General features: G+C 34.4%; 3 protein-coding genes across 3 annotated transcripts; 2 read left to right on the top strand and 1 right to left on the bottom strand.

Moving 5' to 3' along the window:
• Window positions 1–5,468: 5,468 nt before the first annotated feature.
• On the bottom strand, window positions 5,469–5,930 carry LOC126668152 (2S seed storage albumin protein-like). The gene has a single exon (XM_050361366.1). It carries the CDS (start codon window positions 5,928–5,930, stop codon window positions 5,469–5,471), a length of 462 nt encoding a protein of 153 aa, XP_050217323.1.
• A 723-nt stretch (window positions 5,931–6,653) lies between these two features.
• Window positions 6,654–7,082, top strand: LOC126668151 (2S seed storage albumin protein-like). Its single transcript, XM_050361365.1, has one exon. It carries the CDS (start codon window positions 6,654–6,656, stop codon window positions 7,080–7,082), a length of 429 nt encoding a protein of 142 aa, XP_050217322.1.
• Window positions 7,083–14,671: 7,589 nt separating this feature from the next.
• On the top strand, window positions 14,672–15,079 carry LOC126668150 (2S seed storage albumin protein-like). The gene has a single exon (XM_050361364.1). The coding sequence runs from the start codon at window positions 14,672–14,674 to the stop codon at window positions 15,077–15,079; it is 408 nt and encodes a 135-aa protein (XP_050217321.1).
• Window positions 15,080–16,831: the final 1,752 nt, after the last annotated feature.

Genomic DNA, 16,831 nt, shown 5'->3' with positions numbered 1-16,831 from the left:
CATCATTTTATTTTATAACACCAAGAACAAAAAAGGAAAACCAGATTACGAGCACAGATAAAAATGTGCTTATCTACACCAACAAACACACAAATTCTTACACACAAAAAAAACATATTTCATTATTTTACATTAATCCCATAATACAGTACTGTAAAAGCATACTTTGACATGCGTTGGCTATGATAATCAGGAGAATGCCGATGAGAGCTACCGTAGGTATGAGTTTTGCCATTTTTTGGTAGTTAATGGCGGAAGTGCAAAATGTAAATGGGTTTATTTGTAGGAGATTTTAGAGAGTGCATGTGAAGAACGTGGAAGATGTATAAAATGGCGAGTCATTTGCATAAGTTTTTGAGTTTTACATCTGTTTTTGGAGTATGGTTTGTGCTGACACATAAAACACCAACATGTAATTTTTTTTTTTAAGAATAAAATTATATTAAAGCCACGAAAAGTCGCAAAAACCGCTACTATAAATTTTTGCACAAATAGCGGCACACTCTAGATGGCACGCTAGAAACTTAGATAAAAAGTAGCGGACAAACAGATCAATTGTTCAAATACAAAATATTGAATGGATTCATAAAAAAAATCCAAACCGAAAAAAATTCTTTTGATAGTTTCTATGATTTTGTTTTTAGTTTCTCTTATATTTTACCACTGTTATAAAAAAAATCAAATCAAATGGTAAAGTGTGATTACCGGTTGACATTTTAATAGATAGATAAAAATTAATAAATGAATACGGTTCTACTTAAAACATAAAAAACACTAGACTATTTTATGGTCTAATGGTTTAATAATTTACAGTTTTTATAATATTTTTTAAATTTAAATAGTTGAACAGTATATTTATTTTTAAAGATGTATGAAACCAGTCTGATTTTAATTTTTAAATTGTATTGGTTGAACTAACAGATTTTGTTCGATTATTATTACTATATAAATTTTTAGATAAATGATTGATATAAAATCTCTACCACAAGGAATGGTAGACAAATCCAAAAAAAGAATTACAAAGGATCATCAAAATTTTACAAAATAATCAAGGCTATGAATTGTTTTTTTTTTTTGAATTATAGGTTGGAGGTAATTAAATCTATTTTGTGGTTAGTTGTAACTCTTATTACAATTATTTTGCAGAGTATTTGGTTACAATTTTATAGTTTATGTTAAGTTTGATAGGCATTTATAATATTGTATAAATATTCTCATGCTTACTGTGAGCAAATTTGGAGCCGCAATAATAAAAAATAAAAAATAGTTTTGCGACCGTATTCGGTCACAAATAGTGTAGGCTTAATCACCAAAAAATACCAAAACTACACATTATGTGTTAATTATAGTCAAACCTTTAAAAATTACCAGATTTAGCCAAACCTTATATGTTCTGTTTTTTTTTTAGCCATTTTTGAATCAAACCGGTTTTCTGACACCGTGTCATCCACGTCACCGCCAACTAAGCAATTGGCTGGTATGGAAGCTGAAATATATAAATAAGATTTGACTATAACTGACACAAAAAAATAGGTTTGGTATTTTTTGGGTGAATAAACCTAATTTTAAATTCAAGCCAATTTTTAAATTTAATAAATAGTAAATTAATTATATCATTTATGAAATTTATATATATTTAAAAATAATTATTATTTCCTATTTAATACTAATTAAAATTAATTTTAATTTTTGATAAATCTAATTAAATCTAATAAATTTATATTATAATATATTTTAATGAATATGTAATTAAAAAAATGAATTAATTATTAATGTTGAATTAAATTTGGTGAAAGGGTTTAATGTTCATGATGATTTTAAACTTGATTTATTATTTTTGATGTTGTTGAGATCTTATTATGACTGAATTTAGGTAATAAATAAAATAGTTATGTGTAAATTAAGGTAAGTTTTTGGTTATACCGAGTAAAATGACATATGCGTTTATACTTATAAACATCATGATATATATTGATTACAACACAATGAGTTTCACTTTTTAAAGAAAAAAAATGAGAAAATAATTACACTCGTCCTTTAAATAAGCAGTCTATTCAGTGATTATTTTTATGTTTATACGTGTATAGTTGAATCATGAACACTGTCGTATGTTTGTTGTGTATATTACTCTCAGATTGTTCATCGGAAGACGAACAATTGGGTCTCAAACGGCGGCAGTGTCAAATAACCGACGACTGGAATTTAAAAAAAAATTAAGATGAATATGATATTTTTATTTTTAATAGAATTTAAATTAATTATATATCCATCAAATATGTAAAAAATATTTATTAGAATTATTTAAATTTAGTAAAAAAATAAATTAATTTAAATTAGCGTTAAATAAAAATATTATTTTTTAAATATATATGAATTTTATTATAATATAATTAATCATTTAATTATTTAATTTTAAAATTAGTTTTATTCACCAAAAAATACCAAAACTATGCATTTTGTGTCAGTTATGGTCAAACCTTATTTAAATATTTCAACTTCCATACCAGCCAATTGCTTAGTTGGCGGTGATGTGGACGACACGGTGCCAAAAAAACCGGTTCGATTCAAATATGGCTAAAAAAAACAGAACATATAAGATTTGGCTAAATCTGGTGATTTTTAAATATTTGGCTATAATTGACACAAAACGTATAGATTTGACATTTTTTGGTGATTAAGCCAATAATGTAATATAATTTTCGATATTAATTATATGCTGACCGAATTTGGATCACTAATATTAAAATAATATGCTTGCTTTAAGAATAAATTAATATTGTGCAATAGCAATTTGCGAAGAGAAACTGATCACATATATGAATAACTTTGGTCGCAATATAAATTATTAGCGACCGGAATAGTCCCTTTTTCTAAATTTTCCTTGCGACCGAATATCAATCCCAGTCCCTAAAACCTTCAGGATCTAGGCTTTTTGCGACTACTGGAGACTGGAATATTCCAATTAGCGACCAAATATGGACTTTTTCAATTTTTCTGTCGGTAATAAACATTTTTCTCGCAGTGAATTATATGAGATGTGTATGATTTGAGTATTTTAGGTTTATTTAACTTAATATTTATTAGTCACATTATGAACTCACTAAGGTTTATTCAGATTTGTGGGTTGAAAATTCTGCGATAACTCAACTTTCGCCAAATTTTTACAAAATGATTATTGAATATCAAAATGTTATAAAATAGTTACTGTACTCACTATTAGTGAATTTCCAGTGATTCTTAAATGATTTCCAGTGATATTTGTCCAACGTGACTTTTGGATGGTGAGTCATATATGCTCGCCTCCTTCGCCATGTCATCCAACAATATTCCTAGGCGTCCACATCATCCCTTACTCCCTATTTTTTTAGTCATAATTTATTTTCTAATTATATCCTAATTAAACACAACTACCCTAATTAAATTATTTTAACTCTAATTAAAATAAAATTAACCATATTCAAATTTAATTACATGTAACCCTAATCTACACAACAAACTGCCATCGCCGCCTAAACTCACACCGTCCACCGCCTATCCTCACATTGTCGCTGCCGCTTGTCTTCTTTGCTGCAAAATGAACGAGCAAAAGATAAAATATACAGCAGCAGTGTGGTGAACGAGGAGTAGCGGTTAACGACAGCAGCAGCGTTGAACGGCATCAGAAACTGTGGCGGAGGAAACGTGGGAATGTGGGAATGTGCTTTGCCATTGTTGCTTGTTGCTGGTTATGAGAGTATTCAATTTGTAGTGTGAATTGGTGGTTGGTGAAGAAGAGGGTGAGTATGGCATTTATAGAAGAATATAGCTAGGGAGTGCAATGTAATGTAATGGTGACTCACTTTTGACAAGTTAATTTAAGTGTGACTATTTTAGTTTTTTTTTTTGTGCTTACACGTACTGCACCAACATGCAAATACTTTCTATCAAAAAACAATATGCAAATACTTGTGAATTTTTGTTGGCATTGCAAAATAATTTATCTCGTGCGAAGATAACGGAAAATATATGTCATAAACTTTTTGATGTCCAAATCTCTCACAAAATTAAAATATACTACTATTTATAAAAAAATTAAATTTGATAATTATTTGAATATATTTAAGATACTTGTTCAGAAAATACTTTTGAAAAATTGTTTTTAGAAAATTGAATTATTATTAATCTCAAAGTATGCTAATTTTTTAAAGGTCTAATGGTAAAAAAAACCCAAACCTTTACGACTTGTTGCAATTATATCCAAACCTTTTAATTTTTGTAATAATATCCAAATTGCATTCTTTTGTTGCAATAATATCCAAATTGTATTTTTTGTAGCAATAATAGTCAAATTGATCGCTAAAATTGTTGTTTTCAATTAAAATATTAGGCTATTATTATATTTTGATGTATGATAAAATAATAAAACTCCAAAAAAATGGCAAAAAACTAAAAAAAAATCACATAAAAAATGCAATTTGGATATTATTGCAACAAAATAGTGCAATTTGGATATTATTGCAAAAATTAAAAGGTTTGGATATAATTGTAACAAATCGTAAAGGTTTGGTTTTTTTTACCATTAAGTCTTTTTTAAAATACATCTATGAAGATATTTTACAGACTACTAATAGATATATTTTAAAAAATCAGTATATATACTTTGAGATATTTTGTCAAAAATATTTGTCCCAAATTTGCAGAACGAAAGAAAAAATCCATCACAAATTAATCGGTAGTAAAATATTTGTGAAAAATATTTCCTTCACGGATACATCACAAAAAATTGTGAGCCCTTATCTTGTAACTTGTAAGGGCCAAAAATTATCACAGAAATCCGTCACGAATATTAATTTTTGACGATTTTGGGCGGTCAAAAAATTCAGCTTTTTATATCGATATGCAGTGGTTTATGTAATTAACATATACGTATATATTAACTTCATTTTTGCTGACTTTCTTAATTTCTTTTGCATCAATACTAAATTTAACATGAACATAAAGTGTTAAATTCTTTTTCGGTTACCAAACTATATTTTATTTACAAAACCGTTAAATTTATTATTAATTGAGCATTTCATATTAAATTTATTATTAATTGAGCATTTCAGGGTGTTTTTGTAATTTGAATTTTTTAAATAAACATTATATTGTATATCTAAAAACTTTAATCAATTTTAAGCTATTTTTATAATTTTCTCTTTAATTTATCTATTATTTGTGCGACATGAAGTTGATTAATGGCAATTGAAAATCTTACACAAGAAAGACATCAGTTTATTTAAAAACAGAAAAGAACCAGAAAAGCAAAACAACATTACAATACATTACACAACATACTAAAATGCAAGCCCATACTAATATGTGCTTACATCTACACCAACAAACATAAATCAGTCACACAACCATGAATGACCATGTCTGATGATATTTTATTCTTACGGGCCATTTATGCTTCAGCCGCTACCTAATAAAGCTTAATTCGCATACATTTAGAACATCATTGTTCGGATATCGCATCGTCCTCGTACCCCGCACGAAGAAGGAATATCCCTCGCCTTCTGCATCACACCCTCGTACTGTTCCTTTCGGATTTCACCACGCTCGAGCAGTGATCGAGTGACGGCTTGAATTCCCTCGCATTGGCATTCGTCGCTCATCTGTTTAATCTTATCGCAGCACTGCTCGAGCATCCGTCTTCCTTGCTGCTGTTCCTGCTCGGGAAGTTCCACAATAATTTCCCGGGATCCCCTTGATCCTCCTCTTGATTGCATCATGTACTGTCCGCAAACGCCCAAGTCCTGCCTCTGAATTTGCTCGCGGCATTGCTGTTCCTGGCCTCTCGGGTTGGTTTCGTCGACCTCGACGGTGGTGATGGTGGTCCTGTATGCAGACGATACAGTGGCGGTGATCACCAAGAGAGCGGCGATGAGAGCGAATGTAAGCTTTGCCATTGTTGCTGTGCTGATGATGATGATGAGAGAATTAAGTAGTTGTGTGAGTTGATAAAGGACGGGGAGAACTGTATTTATAGGAGAATTTAGGGAGTGCATGTACAGAACGTGGAAGATGTAAAAATGGTGACTCACTTTTGGCAAGTTTAAGTGTGGCTACTTAGGGTCTGGTTTGTGCTTACACGTACTGCACCAACATGCAAATACTTGTGAATTTTGTGTTTGGCTTGGAAGTTTGTAAAGGTTTGTTTCTTATATGATTTTTATAGTACGTAAATTTATATATTTAAGTTAATCTTAAATTTTATATAAAATATGCTGAATCTACAAATTGGAATATCTTTTATTCAATAAAATTAGTCACATTAATTGGATAATTAAACTGGTGGGTATTCATATATTTTTTTTTATATAAATTTTTAATAAAAATTTTATTCATAAAAAAAATCTTAAGATTATTTGAGCAATTGACATGCAATTTCCCTCTCTTTCAAGCTCACGTGAATCCCAGCTCTCCCAACCTTCAATCAGTTTTGTAAAATGGTGTATAGCGGACCCTAAATTCAATGACGAAAAATTGCTTGTTGATACTGTAGGTGCAGTCTAAGCACAAATTTAGTGACTCACTATTTTTTACACCTCCACGTACTTTACATGCAATTTCCAAATTATCCTATAAATACCATTCTCACCTCCTTCATCACTCCACACTACCCACTAACAATGGCAAACCTCATTCCTACAGTAGCAGCCATCGCTGTTCTTCTGATCATCACAGCCAATGCATCTTCTGCTTACAGAACCGCCACCATCACCACCACCACGGTGGACGAAACCAACCCGACAGGAAAACTAATGGAATGCCGCAGCGATGTCGACAAGGCAAAGTTGAACGACTGCGCGCTGTACTTGATGGGATCAAAACAAGGCTCTTCTTCGGACTATGTGCAGCGGTGCTGCAATGAAATAAAGCGAGTAGGTGAAGATTGCCAATGTGACGCACTCAAAGTTGTTTCTCTGAAGCTGCTGGAGAAAGGTATGGTAGAGCTGGATGAGTTTGACGGGGTGATAGAGAGAACAAGTTTCGCTTCTTCTTCTTGTGGTCTTCGACAGCGTTGCCGTGGCCGATCAATCTTCTGTTGGAACTTTTGATCAAAGAACGTTATTTGCAGCAGAAAACAATAAATTGCAGTAACTAAAATGCAGGAAATAGTTAGAGCAATAAAGAAAAGAGATAAGAAAGCAAAGACTGAAATTTGTTTTAATGATATTATTGAATACTGAACTGCCATTTTATAGGCTAACAAAAATATCTAAATAACAACTGATCTCCTATTTTATTGCTAACACGTTAACTAACAAAACACAAATACTTAAGCAGAAAATATTGCAACTAACTGATACTTCATAGACTAGGTCCAACACATGTCTAATTTGAATCAACTTTCAACACTCCCCCTTGATTCAAAATTGCACACACCAAGCAATGATCTAAAGTAGACATGCTTCTGATATGAAAGAGCTTTTGTAAATATATCCGCAACCTGTTCGTCCGTACCGCAAAACTTCAAAATAATTTCATCCTTTGCAACCAGCTCACGAATAAAATGGAAACGGATGTCGATGTGCTTCGTTCTTCCATGAAATGCAGGATTTTTCGTCATAGCCATGGTCGCTTTGTTGTCACAGAAAATTTCAGTAGCATTCACTTGATTTTGACGAACATCCGCAAGAAGTCTTCTTAGCCATATACATTGACAAGCTGCTGCAGTTGCTGCGACGTACTCAGCTTCTGATGACGACAATGCTGTTGTAGCTTGTTTCTTTGAACACCATGTAATTGCACCCGAACCAAGATTGAACGTATTGCCTGAAGTACTCTTCCTGTCATCTAACGAGCCTGCCCAATCACTGTCAGTATATCCAGATAATTTAAAATCTGAAACATGAGTGTACCAAATACCATAATCCAATGTTCCTGCAACATAACGCAATATCCTCTTTGCTGCTCCAAAATGATGCTTCGAAGGATCACTCATAAATCTTGAAACAATGCTAACCGAAAATGAAATATCTGGTCGAGTATGAGTTAAGTAGATCAGACCTCCTACTAAACTTCTGAACTTTCTTGCATCAGCTTTCTCGGTACCATCCTCGAGCTGCAATTTTTCATTCATATTCATGGGTGTAGCTGCTACTTTGCAACCAGTCAAGTTAAACTTTTCAAGCAGGTCTGCTGCATATTTTCTTTGCGAAATAAATACTCCATCTTCTCCCTGTTTCACTTCAAGTCCAAGGAAAAAATGCAACAAACCCAAGTCTGACATCTCAAATCTATTCATCATACTAGATTTGAAATCAGCTACAAGAGAGTGATTTGAGCCCACGTAAATTATATCATCAACATACAGCAAGACAATAAGAATGTCATTATTACCTTGTGTCTTCGTATAGAGAGTAGGCTCACTGTCACTTCTTTTAAAACCATTTTGCAGAAAATAAGCATCAATTTTGCTATACCACGCGCGCGGAGCCTGCTTTAACCCATACAACGCCTTCTTTAGCCTGTATACTTTATCCTCCATGCCTTGGACCACAAAACCTTCTGGCTGAGCAACATAAACTTCTTCTTCTAACTCTCCGTTCAGAAACGCAGACTTGACATCAAACTGAAATATTGGCCAGCTCAGTTGTGCAGCTAACGCCAATATTGTTCTCACCGTTTCAAAACGAGCAACAGGTGAAAATGTATCATCGTAGTCAATACCTTGCTGCTGAGAGTACCCTTTCACAACAAGCCGTGCTTTGTGCTTCTGAATTGTTCCATCGGCATGAAACTTTGTTCTAAAAATCCATTTGACTCCAATGGCATTTTTATCTTCAGGAAGTTCTATGAGATCCCAAGTTTCGTTTCTCCGAATCGCGTCAAGTTCTTCTTTCATTGCATTGCGCCATTCTACCATCTCCGTTGCTTCTTGAAAACTCGTAGGATCTGAAACAAAAAGAGCACGAGTTCTTTCATAAATCTCCGTTAAAGAACGATATCCTCTCACAGGAGGAGTTTCTCCTGATGAAGTTGAGCTGTGGCTGCTTGAGGGGCTTGATGCAGCTGAACTAGAAGGAGCAGGAGTAGTTGGAGGAGTTGGAAGCGTTTGAGTTACTGGTGTAGCGTCACTTATGGGCACTTCAATCTGAATATTGTTGACATCTCGATCTTCATTCCAATTCCAGCTGGCTTCTTCGTCAAATACAACATTCCTGCTTATAACTATCTTGCAAGTAACAGGATTATACAACCTATATGCTTTAGATTCATTACAATAACCCACAAAAATACATTTAACGGACTTTTCATCAAGTTTACTACGATTGTGGGAATCTATTAAAGCATAGGCAATACAACCAAATATTTTCAAATGACTCACCCAAGGCTTAGTACCATACCAAGCTTCATATGGAGTTCGGTTCAAGACGGCCTTGGTTGGTGATAGATTGAGCAAGTACACCGCCGCTGAAACAGCTTCTGCCCAAAATTGATCTGCAAGTCCCTTTGCTTTCAACAAACTTCTAGCCATCTCAACAACCGTTCGATTTTTGCGCTCAGCCACTCCGTTTTGCTCCGGAGTATAAGGTGCCGTTAACTCCCTGCGTAAGCCATGTTCATCACAAAATTGATTAAACGCACGAGAAGTAAACTCACCGCCTCTGTCCGTGCGAAGAACTTTCATACTTTTTCCACTTTGTTTTTCAGTAAGCGCTTTATACTTCTTGAACAGCTCAAATGCTTCTGATTTATGTTGCAAGAAGTAAACCCAACTCATCCGGCTGTAATCATCTGTGAACAATAAGAAAAAACGACTGCCCCCAAAAGATTCTGTTTTCATAGGCCCACATAAATCAGCATGAACAAGTGCAAGACATTCTGATGCTCTCCTAGACTTCCCAACAGGAAATGACTTCTTACACTGTTTACCATATACACAACCTTCACAAAACTCTAACGAATCAATTTTAGGCAACCCAAAAACCATTTCTTTTTGACTCAACAACTGCATACCCTTAACATGTAAATGCCCATAACGTAAATGCCAAAGTTTAGACTCACTAACTTCTTTGACAGCTAGTGCATGATTTTTTACACTAGATACTTCAAAGGGAAACAACTTATTCATTGCCATTTGCACATCAGCAATAATTTTATTTGTTTTCTTATCTTTTATCACACATGAAACATCATCAAACAAAATTGAGTATCCACCCCCCATGAGTTGCCCAATACTTAACAAGTTTTGTGACAGGTTAGGAATATAGTAAACATTATAGATGAGTTTTACATTACCATCATCGTTTTCTAGGGCCACCGTGCCCTTTCCCTCTACTTGCATCTGCTTATCATCTCCAAGCGTCACTTTCGCTTTGAAAGTTTCATCAAGCTCCTTGAACAAGAGCTTCGCACCTGTCATGTGGTTGGAGCATCCGCTGTCCAGGTACCAAATATTGCTGTGACCGCATGCACCTTCTTCGTAAGCCATAAACAACTTGACTTCCTCTTTTTGTTCATCTTCTCTAACATAATTTGATTGCTTTTGCCTGTTCCAGCAATTCGCCTTGACATGCCCATATTGCTTGCAGTGATAACATTGAACATTGCTCCTGTAGTCTTTTTGCTGTCCATAATCATTATGTACAGCACCTCTACCTCTGCCTCGATATCCACCTCTGCCTCGATATCCACCTCTGCCTCGACCTCTCGTGGTTGCCCCTGCTGAGGACTCCCCCATCACTTGAAATGCCTTTTCTTCATTCTTTTCATGTGACCTGTTCAATCTCGACTCATGGGATTGTAGCGATCCCATAAGCTCATCAAATGAGTAAGTATCCAAGTCCTTAGACTCTTCAATAGCTGCCACCACATGATCAAACTTTGTAGTTAAACTCCGCAACACCTTTTCGACTACCTTTTGATCAGCTACTTCTTCTCCATATGCCCTCATTTGATTCACAATTGCAGCTACTCGCGTCAAATAATCTTGTACTGACTCTCCACCTTTCATTTGTAAGGTTTCGAAATCACGACGAAGAGATTGAAGCTTAACCGTAACCACCTTCGAGGACCCTTGAAATGCAGTTTTCAAAGTCATCCATGCTTCTCTAGCAGTAGTTGCTCCTGCAATTTTGGTGAAGATTGATTCATGAACTGCTTGTTGAATGAAGAACAATGCTTTGTTGTCTTTTTTCTTATTCTCTTTCAGCCTAGCTTCCTCATCTGGATCAGCATAACCATTCTCAACCAAATCCCATAACTCCTGAGACCTAAATAAGGTCTTCATTTTGATACTCCAAAATTCAAAACTATCACCATTGAATATTGGCATAGCTGGTTGAGAAACACTCACAATATTGCCATTGGTTGCCATGAGTTGTACGCCCAGTTACAAACGAACTAAGCTCTGATACCAAAAATGTTGGAACTTTTGATCAAAGAACGTTATTTGCAGCAGAAAACAATAAATTGCAGTAACTAAAATGCAGGAAATAGTTAGAGCAATAAAGAAAAGAGATAAGAAAGCAAAGACTGAAATTTGTTTTAATGATATTATTGAATACTGAACTGCCATTTTATAGGCTAACAAAAATATCTAAATAACAACTGATCTCCTATTTTATTGCTAACACGTTAACTAACAAAACACAAATACTTAAGCAGAAAATATTGCAACTAACTGATACTTCATAGACTAGGTCCAACACATGTCTAATTTGAATCAACTTTCAACATCTTCTTCTAAATCTTGTTAGCCTATAAATGGCGGTGCTGGTAAAAATAAAGTTATATCATGCATTCACCAATGTTATGGTGCTCGATCATGACTCACTGTTTTGTAACTGACTCAATAAAAATAATATGTACCAACTTATCTTTTGGTTCACTTACTCAACATGTGCAAAAGGAAACATCAGCAATAATATAAACCGAAATGAACAAAGAATGTTAAAATAATATCTACATAAATAAATAAGGTCAATGAAATTATGCTAAAATAAAATATTTATACAATTTAATTGACTGGAAAGTAATTTGATAGATGTATTTATGATAAATTATAATATATTTACAAAAAGTAATTATTTTGTTTTGTATTATTTCTAAAATAAGAGTTTTATAAAATTTAATTGATCGGAAACAAACTGATAAATATATTTAAAATAAAATTATTGTAGATTTACAAAAAAACCTAACTGTCAACCACCTAGACATAGGATCGAGAATCTCTAATCGATGGAATAAACTCACGTGGCTGAGTTTTAATCTGAGCAGTGGCTATAGGTTTCTTCTGCATGGGGTTAGGGTTTTGGAACTGGTATTTGGAGATGAAAACTCTGATGAACTTTGAACCAATGCAAACCCTATTAATTCTATAGAGTGTATCCTCCAAATTCTTATCATGATTCATGTGGAGAAAACCAAATCTACGTTCATAACAATTCAGTTTACGGGCAATTGTAACTCGACCTCGAATTAGGTATTTAGCAAACGCACGTTGCAAATTCGTATAAAACCAATGAGACAGAAATTTTTCGAAGTAGATGTTGGCTATAGGCCCTTGTTTTTTATCCCTTATTTCGATTATAACTAAAACCCACTAATATGCTAATTCAATTATTGCAAGGACCAATTTTTAGAAGTATCTTGATCTTTCTTCTAGCAACAAAGATGGAGGGCAGTTTCAGGATTTTCTTGATCAGTGCCAGCTCAGCTCCATCAGGATGGCAGTGTACCTTGTACTACAATCAGCTTGCCAACACTATCAAACAAACCTGAGTTCAACCTGATTGGCCATATTAGCCTCCTCTTGTCTCCTTGTACACCTTGCATAGAGGATAAGAATTGAAGTAATATTCAGATGCGACTCATCCCTACTCTCTAGAAGATTCTTGGAGTCTATAAAAGGCAATCTTCTCCATTAGCAAAGGTATGGAAAATCAAGTGAAAAAGATCAAGTTTCCACAATTTCAAGCGCTTTCAATTCTCGGTGATTCATCTCAAAATAACTAGGATAGTTTGAGTGAGAGTTCATATCATCTTTCTGTAATCAGCTTGTGAGAAATATATTAGGTTCTGGGTAGATTCTGTTTTATTCTTTCAAAGGTATTAGTTTGTTGAAGCTATCAAATCAGCTTGTAAGTTACAGACTACTTTCTGGGTAGATCTAGAGTTGTATTCTTATTGGCTTTATCTCCAACCCGTAATAGAGATCTAAGAGTGGAATATTTAAGGATGGGGATCCTTAAAGAGTGGATGTAGGCAGGGTCGCCGAACCACTATAAAAATATGGTGTTCAGTTTTATGCTTTAGTTTCTGCTTTATTAGATTTACTTAAAACTGTTTTTGAAAGAAAGCTTTTCCTTAAAACTAAACTTAACTTTCAATTATTTTGTTTTTATACTCTGTTAAAAAGGTTTTTATAAGTCTATATCACATTACTCTCAAACTGATTAGCTTGTGAAGACTTTATATTTATCAGCCCGAAGCTATCCCATTAGCTTAACATATTTCGCAAAAAATTTTAAGACTCAATTCAACCCCCCCCCCCCCCCCCCTCCTCCTCCTCCTCTTGAGTTACTGCTGGACCCAACAGTAAAGGAGTGTGGGCTAACTGTTGATGGGTAAGGGATCCTGATGGTCGTGGTGGCTGAAGACAGGCGGCTGGTCATGGAAGGTGGATTGTGGCGGCTGGGTGGGAAGGATTTCTGGTAGGTTTTAGCTCCGACATATTAGGAGGCTTTTTTTTTAATTAATAATTCAAGAAGAAGAAAATTTAATTAGATGATTGAATTGGCTTTTCGAAGTTTTTATAACTCTTTTTTTTTTATCACTTCTTGTGGTTGTACTTATTCATCTATCATTTATTAAAAAAAATACATTACAAATCAACCCTCTAGAATTTTTGAAGTTTCCACTGTATATACATGGATTGGGGTTCCCTCAAATTCATTAAGGGGTCATATTTATTAAATCTGCACCGTTTATTATTATATGGATGATGTTGAAAAAAATACAATTTTAATTAAATTGATTTACACTATTCATTTTATAATGAACGGTGTATATCGTGAATTTGACTCCTCAAATTCATTTGAATTTGAGAGAATCCTGATCCTATATATATATATATATATATATATATATATATATATATATATATATATATGATCTTTATCAAAAAAAATTATATTATAATTATATCCATTATGGCCGAAAAATTTAGATTTCAAACGTTGATAGGGAAGCTGTCATTCACAGACTATTATCATTTCATGACATCAGAAGTTCTTCTTTAAATGATGATAAATTTATTTAGGTGATATTTTTTTTAATGCATTGTTATTATAATTGAGTGACCCATTGATGGTTAAATAAGCCCTTGTGGATGACATTTAAATAATATTGATGTAAGATCTTACGATAATTTGAGCAATTGAGATGCAATTTCCCTCTCTTTCATGCTCACGTGAATCCCAGCTCTCTCCTCACCAAACAAATAACCGTCTCTGCAAATCAGTTTTGTAAAAAGGTGTATAGCGGACCCTAAATTCAATGACGAGAAATTGCTTGTTGATACTGTACAAATTTAGTGACTCACTATATTTTACACTTCCACGTACTTTACATGCAATCTCCAAATGGTCCTATAAATACCATTCTCACCTCCTTCATCACTCCACTCTACACACTAACAATGGCATATCTCATTCCTACTGTAGCAACCATCGCTGTTCTTCTGATCATCACAGCCAATGCATCATCTGCCTACAGAACCGCCACCATCACCACCACCACGGTGGACGAAACCAACCCGACAGGAAAGATAATGGAATGCCGCAGCGATGTGGACAAGGCAAAGTTGAACGACTGTGCGCTGTACATGCTGGGATCAAAACAAGACTATGTCCAGCGGTGCTGCAATGAAATAAAGCGAGTAGGTGAAGATTGCCAATGTGACGCACCCAAAATTGTTTCTCTGAAACTGCTGGAGAAGGGTATGGTAGAGCTGGACGAGTTTGACGGGGTGATAGAGAGAGCAAGTTTCATTTCTTCTTCTTGTGGGCTTCGACAGCGTTGCCGTGGCCGATCAATCTTCTTCTAAATCTTGTTAGCCTATAAATGGCGGTGCTGGTAGAAATAAAGCTGTTTCATGTATTTACCAAAGTCATGGTGGTCATGACTCACTGTTCTGTAACTGACTCAATAAAAATAATATGTACCAAATTTTCTTTTGGTTTACTCGACATGTGCAAAGAAAAAAAAAAGAATAATATCGTAATGAACAAAGAATGTTCAAATAATATCTGCATAAATGGAATAAGGTCAATGAAAATTATGCTAAAACAAAATATCTATACAATTTAATTGACTAGAAAATAATTTGATAGATGTATTTAAGATAAATTATAATATATTTATAAAAAAAGTAGTTATTTGTTTGGAATTATTTTTAAGATACGAGATCTATACAATTTAATTGATCAAAAACAAATTGATAAAAAAAAAAAAAAAAAAAAAAAAAAAAAAATTTATAAGCTACGCGATGGCTCTTCGCCTTCCTCTCCCTAAACCTCAGGTAAGCCCTAACCCTAGCTTTCACACCCAAGAATTCCCTGGCCTTCCCCTTGCAACTAATCAGGAATCCGCAAACAACCAAGGACTACCGCTGAGTAATCAGCAGCTGGTAATCTATTTTGAGAACTACCCAAGAACATGGCGATATCATGATTTGGAGAAGGTTTTTGCCCGTTATGGTGTCATGGGTAACGTTTCTTTGGCAACAAAGCTAACGAAGAGGAACTGCTGTTTTGGCTTTCTTCGACCTAGAATGAATAAGGATTCCACTTGGATTTTGTCTCAATTGAACATGATTGCTATTGGAAAGTTTAAGCTGAGGGCGTATATCTCTAGGTTTCCCTCTAAGGTTAATTCTCAACCTATAAGGAAGACCAATATGGTTCAACAACCTGTAAAGGCTGTGCAGCAGTCATTGAAGACGGCCATGATCCCGTCCATTAGGGATAATAGATCATATGTTCAGGTAGTTGCAGATGGTGTAATGACAGCGGAGGGTTCTTTGAGAACGAATTTAATGATGGATGCAGCAGCAGGTCTGGATACCCCAATTCAGAATTCTGCTATTAGATTGTCTATAGAGGATTCTATTGCTTTGAAAAGTAATGAGGATTGGATTGAACGTTCCGTTGTTGTTCGAGTTAACGATATTCAATCGATCCTGAAAACGAGATTATTTTTAGCAGAAAAGAATATTGAATTCAGCAAAATTTCACTTATGGGAGGAAATCGTATTTTGCTCACCTTCTACTCTATTGAGGAAGCAGATTATTTCATGTCAGTTCAATCACCTATTTTGCTTGAGTTTTTTCAAACCTTTACACGGGCGAGGGAATTTAAACAGTCTTTCTGTCGTTTAGTTTGGGTATCTATTTCTGGTTTGCCATTGACATTATGGTCCCCTGAGATTTTTATGATGATAGGAAACGAGATTGGAGAAACGATTAAAGTGCATCCTCTTGTGCATCTTAAGGATCGTTTTGATTCGGGTATGATTCTTATATCGAGTACGTGTCGATTTATTAATCATTCCTTGGAAGTTCAGTTCAGAGGCGAGAAACATTCAGTTTTTGTAGTTGAGACAGACAGGCCTGTTGTCTTTGATGAAAGGGCTGCGAGTGATGATTATTCTTCAGAATGTGAAACAAACAACAGTGTCAGTAAAGAGGAAAGAAGTAGGCGTCCTTCAACTTCAATTGGGTTGTTCTCAGATTTTGTTCCTGAAACAGATAATAGTGCAAGCAAAGAAGTTACGAGCAAAAATTCTGGACTCCCAAGT

Source organism: Mercurialis annua, linkage group LG2 (assembly GCF_937616625.2).
Source record: "Mercurialis annua linkage group LG2, ddMerAnnu1.2, whole genome shotgun sequence".
NCBI classification, from domain to species: domain Eukaryota; kingdom Viridiplantae; phylum Streptophyta; class Magnoliopsida; order Malpighiales; family Euphorbiaceae; genus Mercurialis; species Mercurialis annua.
Note: the sequence above shows the minus strand (reverse complement) of the source record. Positions and strands in the feature narration are given on the sequence as shown.

Excerpts from the sequence above, each read along its gene's own strand:
- LOC126668152 (XM_050361366.1), bottom strand. The coding sequence starts at position 5,930 with ATGGCAAAGCTTACATTCGCTCTCATCGCCGCTCTCTTGGTGATCACC.
- LOC126668151 (XM_050361365.1), top strand. The coding sequence starts at position 6,654 with ATGGCAAACCTCATTCCTACAGTAGCAGCCATCGCTGTTCTTCTGATC.
- LOC126668150 (XM_050361364.1), top strand. The coding sequence starts at position 14,672 with ATGGCATATCTCATTCCTACTGTAGCAACCATCGCTGTTCTTCTGATC.